At 38.1% G+C, this 26,845-nt stretch overlaps 1 protein-coding gene across 1 annotated transcript in view; it reads right to left on the reverse strand.

Annotated features, from left to right (window-relative positions):
* LOC129217753 (tubulin-specific chaperone D-like) overlaps positions 1-26,845 on the reverse strand; it is a 46,339-nt gene that overhangs the window by 12,943 nt on the left and 6,551 nt on the right. Inside the window, exons 4-9 of the mRNA XM_054852093.1 lie at positions 24,629-24,854; positions 20,014-20,157; positions 16,066-16,343; positions 14,890-15,051; positions 11,075-11,263; positions 3,950-4,227 (exon numbers count right to left, since the gene is read on the reverse strand). Of these exons, the coding sequence (XP_054708068.1) occupies positions 3,950-4,227; positions 11,075-11,263; positions 14,890-15,051; positions 16,066-16,343; positions 20,014-20,157; positions 24,629-24,854 (1,277 nt within the window). The remainder of the gene's footprint in view (positions 1-3,949; positions 4,228-11,074; positions 11,264-14,889; positions 15,052-16,065; positions 16,344-20,013; positions 20,158-24,628; positions 24,855-26,845) is intronic.

Below are 26,845 nucleotides of genomic sequence, written 5' to 3' on the forward strand. Positions count from 1 at the left end.
GATGAAAATGATGTGTCGAACACGTTGCGATAAAAGGTTTTTTCATATCACGGTAAATGTAAAATAAATCTGTAACTCCTGAATTTCAGCACTAGAGGGCACTTTATGGAACATTTATTTTTTCTTGCTCAAATAAAAATCTTTTTTTCCTGCTTACAACAGCAAAGCTTGCTACAGTAATGAAAATTTCGTCCATTTCTGAGCGAAAGATTCGTGGCCATAGGACTTTAATAATGTAGCATAATGATAGACACAGTACTGTTTGACCACAGATTGTATGGAATTGGCAAACATCCAGCTAAGACGACTCCATCTGAATGAGGGGAAAAATAAAAAATTTTATGCGCGTATTCCGCTCATTTGAATGAGACTTTGCTTAATTTAGAGGCTAACATACATCTGCAAAAGCTGAAATCCCTGAAAACTAATAGATTCGTCCATTTCCGCCTGTAAACCGGATGTTTGCCTTTCCATACAATCCGTGGTTAGACAGTATGTCTACTTAAGTGAGGGTTGATTATCATTATTCTTTCATATTAGATAACCTTTAGATTTTTGCATGTTTCAAGTCATTGTTCGTTAACGAACGCTAGAATCCGTGGTGCAAGTATTCTCGGAATAGTAAATGGCAAGTGATGTCACTACTTCGGGAAAAATACTGACGTCAATCCTTCTAGGACAAATGACGTCACTTCCACACGCTTGGGGCTTGACCCAGGGCCAGATTTGGAAGTGTGGAGGCCCCGGGGTAACAACGAAGGAGTGGAGGCCCCTAATCATGGTTCGAAAAAATCATCATATTTTCGAAAATATCCGATACTTTGATATATTCAGTAAGTTGCCACCCTATACTGTTTGACCGCGGATTGTATGTAATTTGGCAATCTGCCAAGTGAAGACTATTCCATCTGAATGAGTCTAGCAGGGGAGATGGGAAAATAACGATGGGATTTTGATGCACGCTTTTTGTAATGTCACTAGTGCCTTATTCATTTATTGCATTCTCTAAAATAAAATAAAAGAAAACAAAAATAGTTACCATGGAAACAACAAAAAGAAAATAAAATATTTTCATTTCGTACAGGAACGTAAAAGCAAAAGGGTAAGCTCAAAACTTTGTTGCGAATGAATAAATCAATTCATTTCTGCTGTGAGAATATGGATCGAATATACTTTAGATTTAAAAAATGTTGCTGTGAGTCAATTTTCATTTTTACAAAACTAAGGCTAAATAATAGAGAGGCAAAAGTGCACATCTGTAGCAAATCAACTAACACCCCTATAAACTAATAAATACGTCCATTTCCGCCTATAAACCGGATATCAGCCTTTCCATGTAATCAATGGTCAAACAGTAGTCAGGGCTAAGGCAGAAATACATGAAATACACCGTCAACTCAGTGAATTCCAGCCGAGGACTGCAGTTTCGTGCTTGTTAGCACTCATCAGCCCGGCATAGGAGGGACTGAGCTGGAGGTGGAAACCTGTGAAGGAAGCCCTTTCATGCATTTCTGCCTTAGCCCTGGCTATGGGGCGGTAACCTACTGAATATACCATGCCTTGCCTTCAATCTTAGAGTTGAACCGAACCATTGCTTCAGTCACTCATCTGGTCAGTGCTAATTCTGTATTAGCTATCAGTTTGGCACTCTTGGCTTCCTTAAGAGGTTTTCCACCTCCGGCTCAGTCACTCCTATGCCGGGCCGATGAGTGCTAATAAGTACGAAACTGCAGTCCTCGGCTGGAATTCACTGAGTTGATGGTGTATTTCATATACTTTGATATATGTCCAAATATTTTGATATATATGTATATATCCTATATTTTCCACCCGTGTAAGTTAGGATATTTTGTAAAAATTTTATTGTGGGGGCCCCTTTGTTGTGGAGGCCCCGGGGCAGTAGCCCCGCCTGCCCTCCCCTAAATCCGACCCTCGCTCGATCACTGAAGATCACCAATCAGGTGGTATCGGAGTGATAATATGCTAATGAGACTGGGGATATAAATATAAGCGGTGGCTGATATCAGTTGATCTCACTATCACTTCTTGCACAGCCTTGATGCCTCGTCTCAGTTTAGGCAAGCCAACTTGCTGTTTGTTTCGGCAAGCTTCGGCCGTTAGTCTTCATGTTTGATCGAAGTAGTATGTTGGTTATCCTTTCGAAGACTTTGTCCCTTCATGAACGAAAGTCGGGTCAATCAGGAATTAAACTAAGTTAGTTGTCTAGGTCAATGGGATAATTGCAATAATGTTATACTTTCTTATTTATTTTTATTAAAGCCATATATTATATTTTTTATTTTGTAATAAACTCATTGATGTTCACTAGACTTTTTGTATTCAGTCATATTGATTCACGGACTCGAATTTCCCACTCTGCTAAATGTATCAGGTTGTTCGGTAAGACTAAGGTTGCGTTCGACGAAACTCACCGGTCGACCGGTAAGTGTTGGGCCTAAAAGCCTTTATTCAGTATCTTGGAGCGCTTTTAATTTAATTACAAAAGTTAAAGTATTTTTTTGAAACTTACCTCCGATATGTTTTTGCCACTCCGAGTCCTGTGTCCCAGCGGCGGATAACTGAAATTGATTCGGGCATGATTGTGCAACATCGGAATCATCCTATGACGTAACACCCGATGGTTGAGATGTTTTTGGCTGCTTTGAGCCGAAAGGACGAATAGAAAGATTGTTAAATCACTCAATCAGGAGTAGTTGAGATGTATATCTCCAATGCAAAGTAGGGTGTGTCATGGGATGACGTATCGCGGTCATGGAACGTATAAATAGATCGTTAGAAATATTTTCAGTGCTCGCTTGATTATTTGTGTTTACTCCCCATTGGCATCTTGCCACTTTTGTTGACCAATCAGGGATTGCTCTTTAACGGTTCGGCAACCGTGCTTGTTTGTCGTTGATGGAAGTTGCGGCGTGCTCGAGCCGTTGTTGATGCAACGTTTTTGAATTCAAGCAGGGCTTGAGATAAGTTCTACTCTGAGTTAATTGTTGTTTTAAAAATGTTTTAAATTACTCCTTGTGGAGGGAAATGTCACCATTGCTGAAGGTGTTTGCGGTAGATTACCAAAAGATGTAGCTCATTGCAACTAGGCCTAATTCTTAAACTTGGCCTATACCTGGATCGACTTATCGGTGCTCTTATGGTGGTATGGAACTGTCATCAGTTTGAAATCATTGATGTCCTTCAGAGTGACCTTCATGACTGGATTTCCTAGATGTTCCAACTAAATTTCCAGAAGTTTCCGGTGATATTCCAGTGTGTTCACAAGTTGGTGTTCCGGTATATGAGAAAGTTCTTCTCGAACCGAGCAAGCCTATCGGCCGGTGAATGACGGAACAGTTTGATGAATCTACAATTCTGTTACGCTTTGCTCAAAATTCTTCAGCAATGTAAACATGCGCATTTAGCGCAGGAAGGTGACATTTCATAATTTTTCTAAAATATTTCGCGTTTTTCTAAATATGTTTGTTTAACAATTTAACTTTGAAATTTCTGTGATAGTTGGGGGGTTTACAATCTAAATTAATTTTGGTATTTTACAAAACATTTTCCTGTTGTATACTGTGATATTTTTGGATAAATGTTATTTATTTAAATTATTTTGAGTATGTTTTATTTCTTATTGGCAGACTGCACGGCTTTTTGATGTTGGGGTTCTGTAAACCTTTTATTTAGTTCTATGAACTTAAGGTAAAAACACATTCCCCAACAGTAAGTAACTGGTTACTAACCGAAGTGTTCTATGATCAACCGGTTACCACAGCGGTTACCATTCTAAGCAGTTGATTGGTTGATTGCAGCACGTGATCATTAGCTGTCACGTGATTAACTAACCGGTCGCTCCCGGTCGAGCTCGTCGAACGCAACCTTAATTTCAATCATACTTTAACAACCAACACATACCGGACGGAAAAGGGACGGACGGACGTACCTGTATGGCGAGCATGGCGGCTTCGCGGACGATGGCGCCGATCTCTCCGCGGCTGTCCAGCGTGTAGTCCCGGGTGGCGGCGAGCAGCGCCTCGAAGAGGGGGCCCGGGTCCCCCAGGCCCCCGGTGCCCACCGTCCGGGCCATCCTGGCCAGGGCCCGCACCGCATCGCGGCGGGCATCCGCCCACTCGGGGTGCTCCTCCGTGTCCTCCACGCAGCGCCCCAGGGCACGCACCGCCTCCTCCACGCGGCCCGCCAGCACCGATGCCGGCAGGGCACCTGCGGGGAGAGAGGGCACGATTTCAATAGTGTGCATATATACGAGATGACGCATCAGCCATTTTGGATCTCAGCTCGTGTTCGAGAGGTTGCATTTTCTGGCGAGTTATCGCGTTTGGTGATTGTTCACTGCGAGCGATTATTAGTGGCACGTGGGTTGTTTATTAAATAAAGTATAATTTTCGGCAAATTTGGCGAAACCCGAAACTTTGCTCCGGTAACCCTAGCAGCGTGACGATGAAAAATACGATCCAAAACGACTTAAACTTAAGCCGATGCGTCGGCCTATCTACATAGTGGCTCTAGTTTGCATGGATGTGACTTTTTTTGCTTATTTATTTCCAGAAAACTCAAGAGTTGCGGGCGTGACTTTACGGTCACACCTGCAACAGGTGCAGAAAATTATTTTCAACTTTTAGAATGCTTTTAAAATAAAAGTTATGTCGAGTGAAGCATGTTCAACAATCAGGCTTGAACAAAAAAAAAAAAAAAAAAATCAGTAAAATTTTGCGGCAGATTCCGGAAAAATAACCACAAAGGAAGCATTTTAAATCCCCCGAAGACAGGAGAAGCCTTTAAAACGAACCCAGACTTTTATGTGATCATATTCGAGACAAAAAACGGCAACAGGTCTTTCGTCTCAATGATTTTCCCTTCACACTATGAATTTTACTAAAAGCGTTGTTGCGGAAAGTCGAGATGAAGCACTGAAATGATAATTTGAATGGAGGAAAGCCTTCGAAAAATAGGGATTTTATGTTGAAATCTAAGTAGCATAATTAATATAGTTTTTAATTTATATCTCCGCTCATTATTATCAGAGGATTATGTTGAACAGCCAAACATAAAGACGGGAAGATGACGAATCCATCGATACCCGGTTCGATGGTCAGCTCGCTGTCGTTCGGGAGAAGAAACTTTGACATAGATACATAGATAGATACATACACTCGGTTTTTAATGGTATAAGATTCTTGAATACATTACACAGAAAGGCTTCTTCTATTCAAATATGTAGCTCTTAAAAGCTAAAGCCTAACAGTTTCCAGTATAAAATGCAAATATATCATGCAAAGGGATTGAGTGAGTTACCACCCATCGATCATTCTTCACCGAGTCTTCATTAAGTGAGAGTATCAGTGCAATGGCCAATAGGGAAGTTCGGTTGCTAGCGTAATGTATCAAATGAAATATTCAATAGCATTTCACTATTTCAATGTTGCCATGGGCCGATTTATGGGAGGGGGGGGGGGCGAAGAGGGGCAATGCCCCCCCCCCAGTTTTGGGAGGAATTTATACTTAGTAACAACACACCTTTCAAAATCTTAAAGTAAAAAACATGATTGTTTTTATTTTCTTTTTTGAATAATTCAGAGAAAATTTAGAGAATAACTAATGTCCTTTTCTGATGAGGGGGGGGGGGGGGACACTGTATTAGAAGTAGAAAAACTCACTGGGTTGCTGAAAATGTGTCTATTTTGAAACGAAAACCATTTGTGCACGTATAGAAATATAGGCTAAACGAGCTATGCATTCAGCTGCAACACTTAAAATGATCGACCATTATTTCAACAAATAAGAAGATAAAAACAAAGGAAAAATACTCCCTTGAAAAGAATTTGATAAGTCCTTGAAACTTTTAAGCAAAGTGTGCTTCAATTTTATTTCTTATCAAGTGTATAAATTATGAATTTTTCAAATGGGCACTGTGTTAACGTTCTTGTTACTTATTTTCTAAATCTGTTTACCATTTCTTTTTGAGTAGTAACTTAGATTACAAAGCATATTTAATGTATATAACTTTTTAAAAAGTTTATTTGCCTATTTTTTCTCTAGATTTTTGTCTATTCAATTACCCCTCATAAGGTTTCAAAATGCAGAATTTTATATCCTTTTTACAAAATTTCCACCGGGGGAGAAACCTCCGAACATTATATATTATCGTATAACATTATCGTATAACATTAATAAAGCGATACACACAAAATGTGAAGCATGGCCTTATGCATTGCAGAAAATAAAGACAAAAAACATTTGGGGAGGGGGAGGGGGGATAAAGATGTTGCTAAAAAAAAAAATCCTGCCCCCCAGGAACTGAGTCTTAAATCCGTCTATGAATGTTGCCGCTCAAATTTGGAGAGAAAAAAATTTCCCGTGTTCTCCCTGTATGCAACATTATAAACAAGCGTACGCTGCTATTTAAAAAAGAACATTAATATCCAGTTTCATCACAGAAGGGGAAAAACGAAAAGAAAATGTAAAAATATGGGGAATTATTAAGAAGAATTTCTTTACTGAAATAATTGAATGTATTTAACTTCTTATACAAGAAAAAAAAAAGCCTTTTCATAACCACTCATTACAACTGAAACTAAAAAGATAAAAAGAACAAAAGTGAAGCAAAACAATGAATATTGATGACTCATTTCATGCTTTCTAAATTAAATAAGCATAAAATTTGAAATGCACGTCAAATAAAGCAAAAAATAATATTTGCTTTTGTGAGAGGTGTTTTAATATTTACTAAAAACAAAAAAGAAAGAAAAAACTAAGTAAAATTACCATTTTTTAAAAATTTAATTTATGAACTTTTATTAATATTATTATTTATTTATTTTTGTAGCTTATTATATTTGGGCATTGATTTTGCAACTTCAATTTATAAATTCCCTGCATTTTCTAGGTTTTTGAGGAAATTTTCAAAATTCCCTGGGTTTACCCTGTTTTTTTTATTTTTGAATTCCTTGTTTCTTTAGGTTTCCCTGTGGCGTGGTCAGGATTGAAGAAATGAAACTAAAAATATTGGTCTAAATGAGAGATGGGTAACTGTCGGGGGGGGGGGGGGGGGAACGATTTTTCCCTTTTTCCCCTGATGGGTTTTTTTTTCTGCCCAGAAAAATTGCAAATTCTCTAGCATTAAATATTTCACTCAGTCATTTTTAATGTTCACATTACAATGCCATTTTCCAACCAATATTTTTTTATCTGCATTATCACTATGTTTGATAAACACAGGACAGAACAGTATCAATAGTATCAACTTACTGGAAATGATCAAGTGTCATATCCTCCACTGAAACTTTTTAATTAACTAGATTTTTTTTTTCATTTAGAAGTGTTTAAAATTGTTAACGTTTGGCTATGTCTGATGAAAAAAAACAGTACTTTCGGTTCAGCTAATTCTTACGTTTCCATTTTCCGCTAACGATAATTTCTTTTCCCCTTGAAAGTATCAATACGTAGCCTATTGAACAAATGTACAGAGCTATTTTTAGGATACATATGATTTATTTATAGCATCAATCAACACATCCCATAATGAGAAAAAAACCACACCCACAGACCAAATGACGAAGCAAACGATCTCCAACTTTTGTTTCGGCAAATTCATTCGGATCGATGGAGAAATAGAAGAAATTTGACGTAAGCAAAACCTGGAAAAGCATGACAAGGACCCGAGAGTTTTCACTACTTTGGAACACTCTCAATGGAGATGGGACTCGTTTGGTTCATTTTTCGTATTTCGAACGAGGAAAGCTGTTGGAAATTATGAAAGAGAAAGGATGGATTTTTTTTTCAAACCAGCAATTGCTGAATGTTTATGTCTATTAAAAAAATAAACAAATTTTTTTTCATTTTTTCCACAAAAAAATTTGCAGGAAAGCTTCTTCCCCCCTTTTCGGAATTTTCTGAAATTTCATGTCTCTGGTCCCGATTATGTACGAGTATCGAGACATACTCGATGGGCTATGATTCTCCAGCATATTGCATGAGTTATAATAGACCAAGTTTTGCGAAGAACACTAATAATTCAAAGCAAATGAATTAACAAAGTGTGATGCGTAAGTAGAGCAGCCAAACTATCAATTAGAAATGATGTTTCTGTTGCGTGAATCATCTTAAACTCACTTGCGACGAAAAAGTCCTATTATAAACAACAAGTTTATTAACGATTAACAATTGTACAGATTAAAATTAAAAAAAAAAGTAACTAGCTCAAAGGCACATTATTCAAAATTAAGCTTCACCTAAAATTATATCTAAATTCAATCTGATTTCTGTTCACTAATCCCAATTCACTATTACCGAAGATCGTGTCCAAAAACATTTTATGATCTGCATTACCAGATACTCGATACTATCATCAATTCAAGATACTCAAACACTAAGTTCAGACAATGCTTTAGATCGAATCGAATCCTATCTGTCGACGATTAAAAAACTAAGTCCTGATTAATAAATCCTGATGAATATGAACGGGGAACTCGATGGCTTTATAATGCCAGAGGGTCAAAAACCTCTACTGCAATCTACCAGCAGGCAAACCAAAAACTGAAAACGAGAAAGAGAGAATGAGCCAACAACATTCCAGAACTTCATAGAACATTGAAAGCGCTTAGCGAAGTTGCTTAGCAAAGCAATGCGTTCATTAGGTTATCATTACACCATACTTGCCAACCTTCAAAGAAAAAAAAACAGGAGATTCCACTAGAGGTATATAGTTGATTCAACAGCGACATATCTTCACAACAGAATTATTAAATTATGCTTTTAAATAAAATGAATACTAAATTTAAAATGAAACGGGGATTTTTCGCAGATGTAATCTAATTGGTAGCAGCTAGAAAAATAGACTGCAAAGGAAAAACCAAATAATAAGGAGGGAATTGGCTTAAAGCTTCGCACATTTCCAGCCAAAAAAGTAGCTACAAAAAATTTAATTACTAAAATCCGAAAAAAAAAAAATCAATATAAAATGAAAATAAAATGTAAAATAAGTAGGTATAGGGTAGTATATGTTAAAACAACTTCAAAGTTTCAAAATAATTGAAATATTTTCAAGATGCAAAAGGATTGAAATCTGGTGCAATTTTCGGCAAAGCACGTGCTTTGTTGCATATGCAAAGTGGAAAGCTTCCAAAAAATAATTTTTTACTAAATGAGTTATTAATTGAAAAATTTCACATTCCCCGACATTGGTAGATAATTAGAAAGGGGCGCCATCTATTCGGAAGAAAGTGAAACTTTTTGATGATTGACTGAAAAAACTGCAAAAAGGGGAGAAAATCGTAAAAAATGGGAAATCGGGAGATGGAAGCAAAAAACGGGAGTCTCCCGTTAAAAACAGTAGAGTTGGCAAGTACAGGGTGGCGACAGAAACTGTGAAAAAAGTTCTCTGACTTTTCTCTGATTTCCCTGACTAAGTTCACCAAATTTCCCTGATTTACGTTACCAATGATAATAGTTTCCTTGCTTTGCCCTACTTGAAAACCATTGCATATTAAATAAAATGCAGTGTTTAAAACGTTTTAAGCTGTTAATTAAAAATACATTTTGAAAAGATACTCTTTTTTTACTAAAAATATTATATTAAATTATCTACAGCGAAATGTTATAAGAAATCTAAAACAATTATATTTTACTTTCAGTAACTAGTTAATACGAGAATTCTACAAAAATATTACAAACACTCTTAAAGAAATATCTAATCATGATAAAACTAAAAAGTTTATATGAACAAAATTTTCAAGCGATAATTATTGCTACAAGAATAATTAAAAAAAATATTTATGTACACAAAGTAACTCAATTTCAAATGAGTTTCTTATTTGTTGGGGGAAAAAATCTTAGATTACTTTTGTAACAAACACCGTTGAAATGCAAAAAAACAATAAATTAATTTCAAAATATATTTATATGTATATATAACTTGGTTTTAAAATGAAAGAATTTTAAAGTCTGAAAAAAAAAACCTTCTTATAATCTGAGGTGACAGCGAATGATACGATGGCAAAAAACAAAGTTCATTCAAATTCAACATTAGCAATTAAATTAAAAACGTGATGAAGTAATAATTTTTAAGCTTTTATCTGTATTAATTTAAAAAACAAAGATCTACAACTCTATAGACACATCATGGGAAGTTCATCCTATGTTTAATAAGTTAAGATTCAATATTTAGACGTTGAGAAAAAAAGATGCACAAATATGCGGCAGTGTATAATTGCACCTCATTAATTATACTTTTTTCTCAACAGATATTTGACAGAAGACCCATAGGAAATTAAGGTACTTGATTTTGCAAAGCAAAAAAAAAAAAAAATTGTTTTTCATTTAATCAATTTTCCCTGAATTTTTGTTATTTTTTTTGAAATTCCCTGATGTTTCCCTGATTTTTTCCTGATTAATAAAGTTCCCTGACTTTTCCCTGATATCTGTCGCCACCCAGAAGTATGTTACACAGTGAACATTCCGGAACTACTTTGATATACCCCCCAAATCGGAAATTTGGCGCCTTTTTTTTCTCGCCAAGCAAAATTCTGTCGGCCGACCCGACGAAAACGAAGAACAACTATCCATTTTCCGACCCAAAATTCCCTGAAACTAAAGCTAAAAGATAAAATTAATTAATAGAAAAAAATATATAATTGGAAAATACAACCAGATTTGCAGCAAAATACAACAAGGCAGAAATCTGCTTGATCACTTCACAAAGAAATGGCGAATGAATGAAATGGTGCTAAAACATATATGAAATCCAAAAATTGTTGCCACAAAACTTTAAAAAAAAACTCAAAAAATGGTACAAAACACAAGAAAATACTAAATTTGGCAACAGCAAAAACCTAAAAGCTGAAAAAAACCTAAATTGGCAACACCAAAATAAGAAACAGCAACCCTAAAAATTCCGTAAGGAGTGCCAGATTTGGCGCGTAATTTTTGGGGGGGTATATCAAAGTTACACCAACATTTCCAGTGGGTTTACGTTCAAAGGACTTTGTAAATTATGAGATACGTGTAATAAATTACTGATAATATACTCAGGATAATGCTTATCAGTATTCACCTATGGCGAGTGCGAATCCGCAGCGGGCCTCCATGTGCTCCTCCCCGAGCCCCTCCAGGTAGCGGTCCAGGATGCGGTCCCCCGGGCGGAGGTGCCGCCCCAGGAAGTGGGGGAGGGCGGACACCGCAGACGCCCGCACGCCCCCGTCCGCGTGACGCAGGCACCCGTCCAGCAGCCGCTGCCACTTCGCTGCAAGATGTTATAAAAAATTCAAAGTTACTTATCTGTTTCAAATCAGAGTAAAAACCATTCTATAAAAATCCTTTATTTAACATGAACACCACTTGCTTCTTGCAAGATAAAAAGGCAACCGAATACATGGTGAAAATCAAAACATGTTGCTGAAAACTAACAGTTGGAAATGCAGTTACATGTGTACATGCGGTTACATGTGTGCCAACACCTGATTGGTCAACAGCCAGAAGCTCATTTAAATATCCAATGGACCAATCACATGTTGGCTACAGTTAAGATACTGAAAAATAAATTTATGTTAAGAAATTTAATCTAATTTTATGTTAATTTTAATAGGTAATTAAATATATATTTTATTTTATTTAATTTATTTTTTAACATGAAAGAATACTCTACACAAGAGATCTCCGTGTGAGCGCGGGTCTCGATCGCACGGCGCCCTCGAACGACACGGTTCGCCCGTACGTGTCCGAAACGCGAGACTCTTCTGCCCATTTATCTAAACTAATGTTTCATTTTTGCACACGAAACAAACCGGGGCGTCACGTACCGTGTCTTGTGAAACTCCGAAATGACGTAAAATTGAGGCAACAAAAACTGCATTGTACTGCCGTGCGCAGGTAAAGGGCAGTAACTGCAGATTTTTCGTTTTGCATTTTTTTACATTTTTGTCATCTATTGTATGTTATCTTTTTTGTAAAAGCTCGCCCATTTGGTTTCCGCTGAAAAAAAAGCTCGCAAAAAACGTCTAATTCCAACATTTTCCTGTTGTTAATATTGAATCCACCATACATTTCTTCAAATACAGTTGACTCTCTGTTTAACGACACTCTATTTAACGACATTCTCTATTTAACGACGGCTTTTCACGGACCCAGATGGTACACTATAGTGTTAAAAGCATTCTATTTAAGGATGATTTCTACTTAAGGACGATTTTTTGTGGTCCCTTGAAAGTCGTTAAACAGAGAGCCAACTGTATCTCGAAATCTCATTTCTGCAGATACTGCTGTTTACCTGCATGCAGCAGTGTAAATGAGTAGACTGCCGTGTGCAGGTTAACGGCAGTATCCGCAGAAATGGGTTTCCGAGATATTTCAAGAAATGCGTTTCGGATTCAATACTAACAATAGGGAAGCGTCGGAATGAGACGTCTTTTTCTCACATTTTTTCCAGCGGAAAACAAATCAGGGAGTTTGAACAATATAGCTAACGTACAATAGATGACAAAAATGCAAAAATATGAAAAATGGAAAATTTGCTGTTACTGTCCTTTACCTGCACACGGCAGTAGACTCTCGAGGTGGGAAATTTCGCGATGGCCGAAACTTCGGTTTCCGGAAAGCGTACAAAATACACTAGTTGCAGTAGAAGACCATTATAACGCACACCTTGGCACCAGAGCTTTTGCGTTATACAGGTTTTGGCGTTATATGGATCATTTCAAATTTTGAAAATAATACTGCGAATATGTCTATATATTTGCACCTCAAAATAAGTTTTAATTGCCATAAGTATTAAAGCATGAATTATGCAATATAATATCTATATTGTCATTCACAAATAAATATACAGTTGGCTATCTGTTTAACAACTTTCAAGGGACCTCAAAAAATCGTCCTTAAGTAGAAAGCGTCCTTAAATAGAATGCTTTTAACACTATAGTGGACCATTTGGGACCATAAAAAGCCGTCGTTAAATAGATAAAGTCGTTAAACAGAGAGCCAACTGTATTTTACAACTTAAAAAAAGTGAATTATTCTGCACTACTGCTAACTTCATGGTTTGCACAATAACTGCATTTTCAGGAGCAATCTGGCACTTCATTTTTTCTTTCTTTGAACACTAATTTTCATTTTAAAGCTTTGAATTAAGATAGAAAGATGAAAAATGCTTTAAAATTTTATTTGCCTAGTAATTTTCACGTTTGAAAGGCGGAAGAGTGTTTTTTTTTTAACTGTAAAATTCATTATTTACATCAGAAAAGTTGTGCGGTTTATAGAGAATTGTGTTATAAAGGTATTCGACTGTACTTCTGTGAAAAAAAAAAGAGAAAAAATTACATAAAAATAAGAAACAACTTGATCATTTATACTGCCAAAGAACAAAACCCTGAAATGTTAAATTTGTGTTTCATACGGTGAGATATGGATACTGTACCGTGTCGTACGAGAGACGCCCGAACATCTACAAACACAATTAAACATACTCCATTCGGACCCGGTACCGTGGACACATGGTCATTCGGACCCGGTACCGTGACCGGCGTTTCTCGGAATGTCGGACATCGTATCGGGGATCGGCGAACGCGGATAAATAGAAATAACAAACTAAATGCGATATTGAAAATAGATCGCACAAGGAAAAAATATCAAAGTTCAAACCATGCAAGCCAGCTTCACGTCCTTCGCGTAGGTCGGTCGAAAATTCTGATACCATTGATGAATGATATCACCTATTAATTTTAATACTTCCTGCAGAGTTAGTGGAAGAACTAACATTTCATCAACTTTCTATGAATAACGTTTAGTCTATCTTTGGAGGAGTTGTGCAAGTGGAAAGGGGGGGGGGGCATAGGGATGTGAATCGTAAACTGTTCGAAATTGAAACTTAAAAGACAAGGGCTATTGTAAAAAATTGTAAAAAAAAGGGCTACTGTTAGTACTAACATCAGGGAAACACTGGCGGTTCAGGGGCCTTACTGCAAAGTTTTTTAAATAGAAGTCCTAAAAATGCATTTTAGGTTCTATAATGTCAAGGACGAGGGTTCGGGGCAATTATCAAAATTTCTTTGACAGTGAAATTTAAAAAAAACGCAATTTCAGTCTATTTGTTGTGAGGCTAGGGAAGCGGATGGGTACTCTACTTCGAAAATTTTTCGAAACTGAGAGCCTAAAAATGCAGTTTTAGGGTATGTTTGGTGATGTTAGGATAAGCGGTCCCTTCCCGGAACTTTTCGACAAAAAGGGTCAAAAAATGCAATTCCAAGCAATCTTTGGGTATGTTATGCAAGAAGTGGTAGATTCTAAAGCTTTTGAAAAACATAAATCCTAAAAACACATTTTAAACACCTCTTTGGCGATGTTAGGAGGAAGGAAGAGGGTTACCGTCCAGAAATTGTTTGAAATGGAAGTCTAAGGCTTCTGATTCGAAATGGGAAAGACATCAGTCTGTTTTAAGCCACCCATGGTTTTTCTTCATTTTTATTTAGACCACGGCCAATAAGCCTGGAAATGTCCTCTCCATGTTTCAAAGTTTGTTTATATTTTTGATTGGACGTCACCCATTTCGACCGCAACAGGTGTCACTGGGAACCCCTGCATCCACCAATCAACGGCAAAGTAATGGAAACAGGGGTGCCTGTAGCGCCCTCTTTGTTGCCATGGGTTTCAGCAGTTGTCCGGCGGGTCGACTCCTCGCGGCGGGACAACGGTCTCCGTCGACATTCCCCGACCCGCATTCGGACCGGCCACGGAATATTTAACTCGGACTAAATTGCTGCAAATCCGTCACATATCGGCCCGACGGAGGAAGGGTACTCTTGGAGAGCGGGCCGACCTCCGATGAACACTCTTTCGTCATATGGACAAAAATGGCGGATGGTCCGGAAGGCGACTCACCCGGGATGTCTTCGCCGGGGGGCAGGGGCAATGCGGCCAGGGAGCACTTTTCCACCAGGAGGCAGGCGGCCGTCCGCATCTGGACGCCTCCCATGCCTCGGAACAGCCCCCGCTCGTCCAGGACGCTCACCAGGCCTGCGATGCGGCCGGACACCTCGGCCCCTAGAGAGGGAGAGAGATGTCAGATCTTGCTCTGGGGTGGAGAAATTGTAAAAAAGAAAACAAAACGTCACATATTTAAAAAAAAAACATAAAATAGTCTGCTTCATCATACAAAGAAATCCCGTTGCAACATACTCCAAGGGACCGATAAAATTTTTCGTTGTAACCGAATTGCCTTAAAACTTTCTTTATTTTTATCAAAATTTTAATTTTGCAAATCAACAGCCTAACATAATCAATATGTAACATTTACTGTTAATAACGATCTAAAACATAACTAAACACATTTTCTCTTTGGTAAAAAACAAAGGGGAAGCATTCATTGAACACTGACGTTTTGTTCATTGGTCGTATTCACAGAAAGTGTTATTTTCTTTTGTAAGAGAAATTTATTTCCAAAGGACATTATAAAAGATTGTAATTTAAGAACGTCACTTTGCTGACCTTAAGATAAGTTGAAATCTTCCTGAAGCCCTTGCAAATTCTCAGGGTGCCTGACTCTTGGCACGTAGAAATTGACAGCATACGACTAGACATTGTCTTTTAGAGTCTCACATCAGCTTACGTTTCAGCTTGAGCAGATTTCCACCTTGAATGCCTCTGTTTTGAAAGTATAAACCGAGTTCTCACGTTACGACTACCGAAAATTGTTTTTTAATTTCGGAAAACAGCAATAACTTAAAAAATATTCAAACTAAAGTCGAGAAAATCATTTTGTTGTGACGAATTTTTGAAAAAATGGTTTCGTTAAAATGAGGAATTTTATACATTATCTTAATGAGTTTCCAAACGGGACTGAATGTTTCCTTCCTTGTATCAGCATTCGTTGTAACGGGATTTCATTGTGCCTAGAGAAAGAAAAATAGGCTTTTATGCTTTTCACCAGTGAAGTTTAGATTTGTTTTTTCTTTAAAAAAAAATCTCGGAAAGCCTCCTTCTGAAAAAATGATTAAAAGTCCGTATCTTTTTTACATTTTTCCCGCCATCGTTGCATCAGGAAAAAGGGCTACCCACCCAGGACGTCCTCCACGGGGCCGAGGAGCGCCAGCGCGTGGACGACCTCTCCGAGGGCCAGGAGGGCGCCGTGCCGGGCGTTGGGGTCCACCCCCGTGGCCAGGTCCAGCAGCAGTGGCACGGCCTGGGCGGCGGCGTAGTCCGGGTCGCTGGGCGTCAGGTTGTGCAGGGACTTGGCCGCCAGCTCCCTCACGGCCGGGTCCCAGTGGTTGATCTTGTGGCGCAGCAGGTGCTCCACCAGCGCCAGGGTGTACTCGGAGAACTGGGCGATGTGCACGCTGCAAGAGACAGATACTCGTGTGAGGTCGTTTATTCGCAGGGACGGACGTCAGTTCGTAAACAGAGACAGACAAATAGAGGGACAAAGATGCCCTCTGGATGGACAGAAATAGAGAATGTTCCCCAGAAATGAATATGTTATATAATTAAAAGTTACTTATCTGTTTCAAATCAGAGTAAAAACCATTCTGTAAAAATCTTTTATTTAACATGAACACCGCTTGCTTCTTGCAAGATAAAAGGCAACTGAATACATGGTGAAAATTAAAACATGTTGCTGAAAACCAACAGTTGGAAATGTGCAGTTACATATGTGCCAACACCTGATTGGTCAACAGCCAGAAGCTAATTTAAATATCAAATACACATAGTGAAAAAGCAAAATATGTGGCTGAAAGCCAACCGTCGTCATTGCAGTGACGTGTACAGCCGACAAATGGATGGGTCCATCGACATCATCCTATTTAAATGAGTTTCTCTAGCCCTTGACCAATCACATATTGGCTACAGTTAAGATACTGAAAAATTAATTTTATATTAAGAAATACTTAATCTAATTTTATGCTAATTTTAATAGATAATTAAAAACATATATAATTTTTTATTTATTTATTTATTTATTTTTTAACATGAAAGAATACTCTACAGAATAGAGACATATGGATGCCTCACTTGCCAAATCGACTGTCCATAAAACAAAAATTAGAGAAAAGTGATGAACAGCGTTATCCATAGGAGTAAATAGGACCTTGTGTTACATTTTCTGGCATCGCAGGGTCAGAAATGTACTGAACCAAAAGTTTAACACATGCTATGCATTGATAGAGCACTATTAAAGCAGAAATGAGGATGTTTTTTAAAAAAGGAGTAAATCAATTTGGCAACAGAGGCGTCCATATAATAGACGACATTCTGATGGCTCATTTTCTAAAATTTTGCCAAATCTCTCTCCAGGCTATTTTAGATCTGCTAATGATCTTCACATTTATTTAAGCAGAAAATGTATTTCTATTGTTGCTTTGTTGAACTATTTTCAACATGAATGTTAAAAATTCAAACAAAATTATAAATAATAATACTCAAAAAAAAAAAAAAAAACGAAACATTGACATGAAAACTGTTTTTTTTCTGTTATCCAAAGACCAATTTCATTTTTAAGTTTTTTTTCTTCAAAGAATGTGTTTCATAGGAATAAATAAAATTCCTCATATTATGAATGGCATACATTCTATACCAGGGCTTCGCAACCGGTGTGCCTCGGCACTGTTGGCATAATTAGAAGTTAAGTTTAAATATCCAATATTCTGTTTAAGAACATTAAACTAAACCAACATTAAATGCCCGTGAAACGTCAAGTTGGAGACAAGTAAAAAGCATATTTCAGAAAAATTCATTTATTTCAATATGTCTAGAAAAATATAACAAACATCCCCGTTAAAACGACCCCCAAAATATCACAGCAAAGAAGTCCCATAGAATAAAGAATAAAAAAATCAAAAGTCTGCAGATGATGTCAAAGTTAGTTCCGAGTCGATAATCCTAAGTACGCAACAAGTCGACCGGATTAAACTCCAGGAACACAACACTTATTTTGACAGGTAATCCACATGAGAAGATTTGGTAAACTATCCAATAGAACGTCTGGAACTCTTTTCCCTGGCAATTTGCCGGACACAAAATAAGCACTTCTACCTGGTCTCATTTTCATTATCAGGACTTGCAATTCAAAACGGCTTGCTTCGCTGCAGCCATCATCAGTGGTTTGAGTTTGGTGAGACTAAACCACTGACTCAATCTCACCAAATTCAAACCACTGATGATGGCTGCAGCGAAGCAAGCCGAAACATCTGGAATTTCTACTCCAATTAGACCACGGCCAATAAGCCCGGAAATGTTATCTTCTCAAACTTCAACTACAGCTCATGAAAACAGTCGCCATTAAATATGGCGTGGGGAAAACGTCGATTGAAGTGTTTGCACCGACTAGTTGAATGGCCCTTTTACCAGACTGGGCCAAAAGTAGGTAACAATATTCAACCTCAAAATATTTTCATTAAACTATCGGCTGTGGGCCGAGAATAAATATAATAATATTTCATGCCAACAGGCACACTGGTGTGTCGCATTATTTTCATTGTTATATAAAAAGAAAGAGCCTTGATGTGTTTTCTTTTAAAGTTACGACCAAATAGCGCTTGTATCGCTCTGTAACTTCTCAATTCACCCTGTGGATCATGTGCAGTAAGACATACCCAACAACGGGAGAGAGGCGGGATTTGCTACCCCACTTCTTTTAAACTTCTTGTGATCCCGTTACTTTTAGTTTTTGAAAACGGATTCTAATTTCCACGAAATAAACGAACTATACAGAATTTTTTCTAAATCTTTCGCAAACGGGAGCATTGTCCTCTCCTCCAGGCAGGGATCATACCCTCCCGCCCAGAATTTCAGCCCCAGCTTTAACTCTTGTTTTCCTCTTTTCCAGTTCCGATACTCATTTCATTCGATCGTAGTTTCTCGAAGCTCGGTTCCGAGACTCGGCAAACTAGAAATTAAAACCGTACACTGTTACCTCCATCATGAAACTCTCATGACGAAGAACTTACCAGATGAGCTGAAGTCGGCTTCGGCTGAAGTCGTGAAAATCGTCAATTCCATAAAATCGAGGCCGCTTCATTCTCGCCTTTTCTCCGTATACTTTGTGAAGAACTGGGGGCAGATCACCACTCCCTACTTCTTCATACAGAGATTCGCTGCCTTTCATGTGGTAAGCTACTACAGTAAAACCTCGTTAAGTCGTCACTCAAGGGATCAAAAATTTTTGACCACTTATGCGTAGTGACTACTTATGTGGAGTGGAAATTAAGGAAGAAAAAAAAAGCTTTACAAATGTTTATGAATTGCAGTAGAATTCTGTGAGAAAAACAATGGCTTATGTAATAAATGTCTATAAATTAGTGACATTTTAAAAAGGGGAAAAATACTAATGATAGTTACTTTGTTTTGTTTTCTCTTACTTATACATTACTTAATAACAACAAATTAATGTAGTTACGGTACATTAATACAGTCCTTCAATGTTGTTTGATGAAGTTGTTGCTTACGGAAAAAAACTATCTCTTCTAACGTACATCAAACTTTAACTTTTGTGTTTATTGTTCCTTGTGAACAGATGTTAAATACTGACTAACTTTCTCCAGGTATTACATTTTGTCTGTCTTTGCTGGAAAGAGTTAGATTCATATTCTTGGCAGAGTCACAGCAAGAAGTATGCTTCGAATGACCAAAACCGAGGATCGAGATTTCAAGGAAAAATGAATATCAAACAGCCTTTCAACTATGTCCGACACTATTTTATAAGATCCGATAAGAAAAAGGAATTTTAGAAAACAATTTTTGAGTGACTAGTTAACCGGGTAACATTAAATTTGGTGACCAGTAAAGGAGGATCATTTTACATTACTGTGAATGAGACCTTTTCGGGACCGAAGAAAAACGACCACTTAAACGGAGTGACCACTTAACCGGTCGACTACTTATTGAGGTTTCACTGTAATATAAATTTTCATGAACAGACGATTCTCAACCGCTTCCCCCCTCGGATCGGAAGAGGCGGGGGGACACGCGACGGGGGGTCGCTGGAGAGAGAGGGAGGGGAGAGGATCTCACCTGAGGTTGAGGAAGGCGTTGGTCCTGGATCCGACGGCGTAGTAGTCGGTCTCGGTGAGGATCTCGATGCCGTGGGGGAAGGTGCCCTGGCGCCCCACGTTCTCCTGGAAGGCGGCGGAGGCGGCACGCCGGCACGTCACTTCCCTGCAACACACGAGGACAGCACATTGGTTCGGGCCGGACAGGCGTCCCCCCCCATACGCTTTGTTAAACTGTGAGCTTTTAAAAGTGCTCAGCTTATTAACTTTAAGTGGAAGCTCAACCAGGACGTATGATACTTCTTGAAAAAACATATTTATCTTGTGCAACATCATGAAGAGCCAAATTTAAAAAGTAACTTGTTTATTATGGCTGTGATATATACAATGACATGTTAAAGGAAATATTGAGAATACGCTCTTTACATTATTAAGTTGCTCATAATACTTTAAATGACTTCTGAATCTAACATTCTAAGTCAAAGTATGAAACGTTAAACATACCGAGCTATGATATTCATGACGAGAGCAGTGAGCCGAAGCTATCGGCAAAAACGGACAGACTCGACTGGGCTGCCGAAAGAAAACGACCGAGTCTGACTTGGGTTGAAATTGAAAGGGAAGAGAATGAGGCAAAGTGCCGGGAGCTTAAATGCTAGCGGCAATTTGCATAATCTGCTGACGCGATCTCGTTGCAAGAAGGAAAGAATGAATGAGAAAAACTAATGCAAATTAAGGTTGCCAACACTTTTGGAAAATAATTTACCTCCTTTCGTAACACGCTTTTCGGTCACCGTATTTTTGGGAGTCAGTGCCGCATCGAAATATATTCCCAAGGAAAAAGAATTTAATGTATGGGCCGCACCCGCCATAAGGGCCACACCCGAGGTGAAACAACTTTGCTTTTTATCTCGTATGCGCCGCGGTGCTCATTCCCGAAAATACGGTATTGTTTTAGTCCATGCGTAGAAGAAACGGGAAACGAAGGAGGTGCCTCGAGGCCCACGTTTTCCTTTGCCGGTAGCACTGGTCATTTTACGTAGCTGTGCACAATGTGGAGAAAAGGCCAAAAAGTGCTTACAAACGGTTTCTTTCCCCATGTTCAATCAATGGAGGATTCATAAATTTGCACAGGCCTACCTCTCAGGCCAATCGGAGCTGGAACTTGAGAGCTCTTTATCCACTACGAAGCTGAAGGAGGCTATGAGTGAGGGAAGTTAAAAGAATTGCTTTTAAGCAGTCTTTTTTTTTCTTAATTTCTCCCATGTCCAACGATAGCAATTGGGTGAAAAAAAATGAATAATCCAATTCCCAAACTGAAAATCGGTTTTGATCGGCACCGAAAACTTCACAATTCAAGGTTTTTTTTTCAAAACACACTACAAAAAAAAATGCGCTCCTATGTCCTTTATGATATTAATATTAATGAGTCATGAATGGTCTGTAGAAAGACCCTGAAAAGGATTGAGCTGCCTAAACCTGCGAACTTTGGACCAAACACATTGAAAAAACTCCCTAATTACATGCCTGTGTAAAGAGTGGATTAAAAACATTTTAAAGCACTTTTCGGCGTTTTCGCTTCCTTAGAAACGACCGACGGAATTGCCGATGGATGAATGTTCTCAAATAACTTATTGGTGTCAGTTATACTTTAAAAATACTTTTGGAAGTTCAATTTTGGACCCCCCGGTTGCCGACCGCTGCTCTCGATCTCTGTAAAATCTTGGAGACACTTTCAAACGGATTGGAGGAAATGTTGGCAGCCAAAACATTTTCTGCACCTCTGCTCATCTCTACAATCGTGCAACTCTGCTCATGCATTCCTGGAGGGACGGATTTCATTCAGACTGATCTGAATGCAAATATCGCATCACCGAAGCTCGAAGGGTCCTCGTTCTGAGATCTTTGCTTTCGTGTGAATTTCTTCAGAATTTCTGTGTTCGTCAACGGGGGCCATTGTTTCGCAAATGCTCGCTTCATTTCAGCCTCGAAATTCATTTAAGTGTTCAACAAAACTACCGTATTTTCCTGCGTATAATACGCGGATTATCTGTTTAAAAAAAAGAAAGTTTATGACGCATGGTTGTAGATTTGGCCGGACAAAACTGATTTTATCCAGGCTACTGGCTAAAACCGGTTAAAACCGGCCCAAACTGGATTTAACCACCATAGAACTGGAAAAAACTAAATTATGTGAAAATACACTTCTAATTTGTATGTATGTGAGAGATGTGTGTTTTACAACCAATAAATCTGTTAGTTGGAAGTTGTTTAATTAAGCAAAGCAATTTTAGTTAATTAAAGTTAATATTACTGGAAGTAATTTACATTATTATAACAATAGTAGTGAACAAATTTTAACTTTGTTCAAAATTAATAACTGAAACTGCTCACAACTAAAACAAAAGACATAAGGAATACAAAACAGCCTGTAACATAAATATAGTAACTTTTCAGTAGTGTTGCTTTTTAATTTTCAAAAGTGTTTTCCCCCTGTACCTTCCGTTTTATTTATAAAAAATGTCTGTATGTTTCTAAAAGAAGTTCTTTATTTTTTTTCTCATTTATTCTTCAAAATTACTTGAAATACTTTGTACATTTGTGTGAGAATTTTATTTTTTTAATGTTACTGCATATTTTTCACGTAAACCTTATCTTCTAAACATGCTGTAATTTCTACAAACTGTAAAACATATTATTTCGATAAATAATGCAAGATGATTGATTATGGTTTGTTTTACATTTCTTTTTAATAATTTATTATTTCGTTTTCATTTAAAATTTTATAATTATCTTAGTGGCCAAAACTGGATAAAACTGATTTTATCCCTGCCGGTTTTAACCGGCTTTATCCATGGTTAAAACCACCAGCAGCCGAAACTCTTACAATCCTGTTTATGAGGTGTGTTACAGTAGGATTCACCCATCGAGATCGTACGCCGACTGAATGTTGTTTATTTTACGAAGCATGCTTGTTCCTCCTCGCTGCCTGCCTGTATGTTGGTTATTTTACATTGCTTGAATGTTCCTCTTGGTCATGTAAAATAAACAAGAATACAGAGAAATAGGTAGCCATTTGCACAAGATTAGATCGTTTGCTCCTTTGTCTTTGTTTTTCCAGGAATTAGCGTACTATAATCGTGAATTCAAGAAGAATTCATTATATTTTAGATCATATTTCAGATTAATTTTGATTACGCCTTCAAAGTAATTACTTTTTCAAGTTTTTAGTTTAGTTGCTCAAATGGTATTTTAAATTCAAACTTTTTTTTTTTTTTTACATCGTATTATTCACGGATTATATGCCGCCGGAGATTATACGAAGCTTTTTTTCTTCAGGCTGATTTTAAGACTGCGGATTATAGGCCACCCGTGGATAATATGGTAACTTTATAGTTATGCTTCTTTTTCAATGTTTTTGGAGGCAATTAAAAAGCAGAAGTTTTAAACTTTAAAATTACTATTATTTTTGGCAACGATTAAAAAACAATGTGGCGAGAAAGGCTCGCAAGGGCCATCCCACTTCCAAAGAGAATCGGCTTAAATTATTTTTCGAATGACAAACGGTGATGAATGTGTTACTATTTTTAGTCACTGAAATTGATAAAATATTCAGAGAAAAAAAAACACGGACCCAGAAGACACTTTCATTTTCCCAACAGTTATTTCTTAACTAATTTTTTTAAAGTGTCCGATTTTTCAAACAAGGCCCGGCCTTTATGACGTCACAAATGATGCACTTTGCCGCATCTTTCCACCGGGTTTCCACGTTACGATAATCAAGAAGCGAATTAAATCATTGCGCTCTACGCTCGCTATCAATCCTATTGTTACAAATTCTGTAAATAGTAATTATTTTTGTGATTAATTTGTCGTAATCTAGCTAAATTAGGCGTTTACTAAATTATCTTTCATCTAAAATTATTGTAGTAACATAACCTGTAAATAGTTTCCCGTAATGAATATACAGCCCCTATACATTCGGCTGAAGTATATGGTCCCCTATTTTTCATTGATAAGGTTTGTGAATGAAAGAAATAACGGTCCACGATTTTCGAGAAGCATTTGGAGTATTGTGGAAACTTTTCGATGTTTATAAAAGCGTCCCGCATGATAAAACGTCAGTTTCGATTGAGAATTTGTGCTGAGAGTGTATTAGCTCTGTTTATTGCGAGGCAATTCGCTGCGTTGTTTTTCATATTTGGAAGTAAATACGTGTGTAACCGTCGAGTTTACGGGGTTGAGTGATATTTGCTGATGATTCATTTAGCAGTTGTTGACGATCTTTCCGGTACATAGTGTAAATAAATTTCCTGTGTTTTTAATCAAGAACTGTGTCGTCCTTTCAAGAAAGTTGGAAGTCGCTCCGGATCCGTTACACAATCGTTGCCAGTACACGTGAGTAAAGATGCGAATTAAATATTGTGGACCCTGAATGGCAACACTGAACGGGATTTCATCATTTGTGATGTCATCGGCGGAAGCGTGAGCAACGAAAGTGCACCGATTAAGGTGATTTTTCAAAAATATTGATCTCAGTCAAATGATTTAAAAAGTGGTCAGATCCTTTCAGGAAAAAAATACTTTTAAAGTTTTGGAGACGGCCCCGCTCGAACCGACTCCGGGGGGGCACTCACCTGTCGAAGACGGCGGCCACCAGCAGGGCCCCCGCGATGCCCCGGACGTGGGGCTCGAGCACCGGGGGGTCGTAGGCCCGGGCGAAGGACCAGCACACGTAGCAGGCGGCGTCCCGGATGTGGGCCCCCACGCTGAAGTTGCCCCGCTGCTCGTCGTACACCAGGGCCCGCAGCACCACGCCCACCACCCGCTCCAGGTGCTGGGGCAGGATCAGGCCCCTCCTGCCTGCGGGGAGAGAGAGACACAGTTTTAATTTAAACTTTCACGAAAAGTGAAAGAATCATTTAATTTGAAAAAGAATCATTAAAAATACGTTTTTGCATCATGCGGAATCGATCGTCTTTCGATGTAAACATTGCATCACGTTGTGACGTCATTCGTGCGATCGGTCGCGATGACTCGGTGAAATGAATGAACTTTCGGGTGAACCGAGTCACCAGTTCATTGTATCTTATAACCGCGAGAGTTTTTTTTTAGATTGAGTTACTTTTTGATTGGCAACACATCTTTAACTTTCTTGCATTGGCAACACATCTTGTGTTTTGCATATTCTCGATTCGAAAGCCACGTGAAGACTTTAAATACTTTGGGCGATCTTTTTCGCTCTCTCTCTCACCTCTCGTAGCCGTCATGTGTTGCATGTTGTAATTTGTCGTAGTTTGTGATGTCTGCCAGTGTTCTTTACTCCTGACAGGTCGTAATAGTCTACGATGTGACGTTAATTTTAAAGTTCTGAAATGCCTTTAGGCCTATTTTGTATGTACGAAGATGCTTTATATTCCATGGAACCAGCATGCTTGTAAATTGAACTTTGTTTTGTTGCATCATAGCGGCAGATATACATATTTTCAAAATGTTTTTTAAATACTAATAAGGATGCTGTACTACAACTTCAGCAATCTCTAAAGATAATAAATACAGATTTTCCTTAAGAAAAACAGCTCCTCGTGTTTTTTATTTTCTTCAACTTCAGGCTGTGGACATGTTTTGCAGGTTCACTTCTACTAGCGGTGTAGTCATTCTAATTCCACTACACTTAATGCTCACAGACACGAATGAATGCAGGCTTCTTCCAAAACCATTCTCTTAGCACGCACATTGTTTGAGTATCCATTTTACAAATGAGGCAGTGAGAAGCAAAGGGATGAATGTGGCAAAATTAAAAATTTGGAGATAACCTGCACAAATGGTAGGTGAACCTCTCCTCTGGGGTCAAGAGATAGTACTAGTACACCTGGTAAGCACAGCTGTACAGCATGATTTAGAAAAAAAATTCAATGAAAGCCTACCTAGGATGTTATCTTTATACACGTTTTACTCGAAACTTGAAAACGTCCACTTACATCCCTTTGCTTCTCACTGCCTCATATGTTCCATGAAAGTTCCAGCAGATGACTCATTGGTTTCAATCCCTGTGCTGTACGAGTCGCTGCAGTAGGTAAGAGACTGTGTTGTGCACGGAATACCAAACACCATCAGCATAGATTTCCGACTTATTCTAATACTGTCTATCACTGAGCAGAGTGAATCTTACACATGACAAGAAAAGATACTTTTTCTATACAAAGCTTTCATTTAAAAGTTTAAAATAGTTGGCAAGTTAAAAGAACACAATATATTGTAAACCAAGGTGGATGAACACTAAACCTGATACCTGTACCCTTCGGACCCAAGGAAAAAGCACCATGATATTATAAGATAGCAGACAGCCACACACCAAACAAAAACAGAACTCCCTCTGATCTCACTTCTCAAATCATAACATTTCCCATGATCAGAAACAGAAAACACGGAGTTGACGCATACTCATGGCGCCATCTACCGGGATGTACAGTACTTCCCGAGGGTCCCTAATCACTACTGGGATAGGAACAGGGGACCCTCGGGTGTGATGTGATGTACAGTAAACAACTGAGAAATTGATACGTACACATTTATAATAGTTTGTTTAAAGGACCAGACTAAATAGATTGAATATATTATACAACAGCCTTTGATGTACGAGACGAGGCTGATAACTTACGATGTTTAAACTAAAAGCCGAAAGGCTAAATTCCGTAAGTCAGTCAACACTATTACTTGCTTATACGAGCAGAGATAATATCACACAGTGGAAGATGCAGAATCAATGTTAATGTGAAGAAATGAACATTGGAAACTTGTTAAAATCTTACCAAAAATTTATTGGTCCATAGAAACTAAAGTAAATAAACTAA

The sequence above is a fragment of the Uloborus diversus genome, chromosome 2 (genome assembly GCF_026930045.1).
Source record: "Uloborus diversus isolate 005 chromosome 2, Udiv.v.3.1, whole genome shotgun sequence".
In the NCBI taxonomy this organism is placed as follows: Eukaryota; Metazoa; Arthropoda; class Arachnida; order Araneae; family Uloboridae; genus Uloborus; species Uloborus diversus.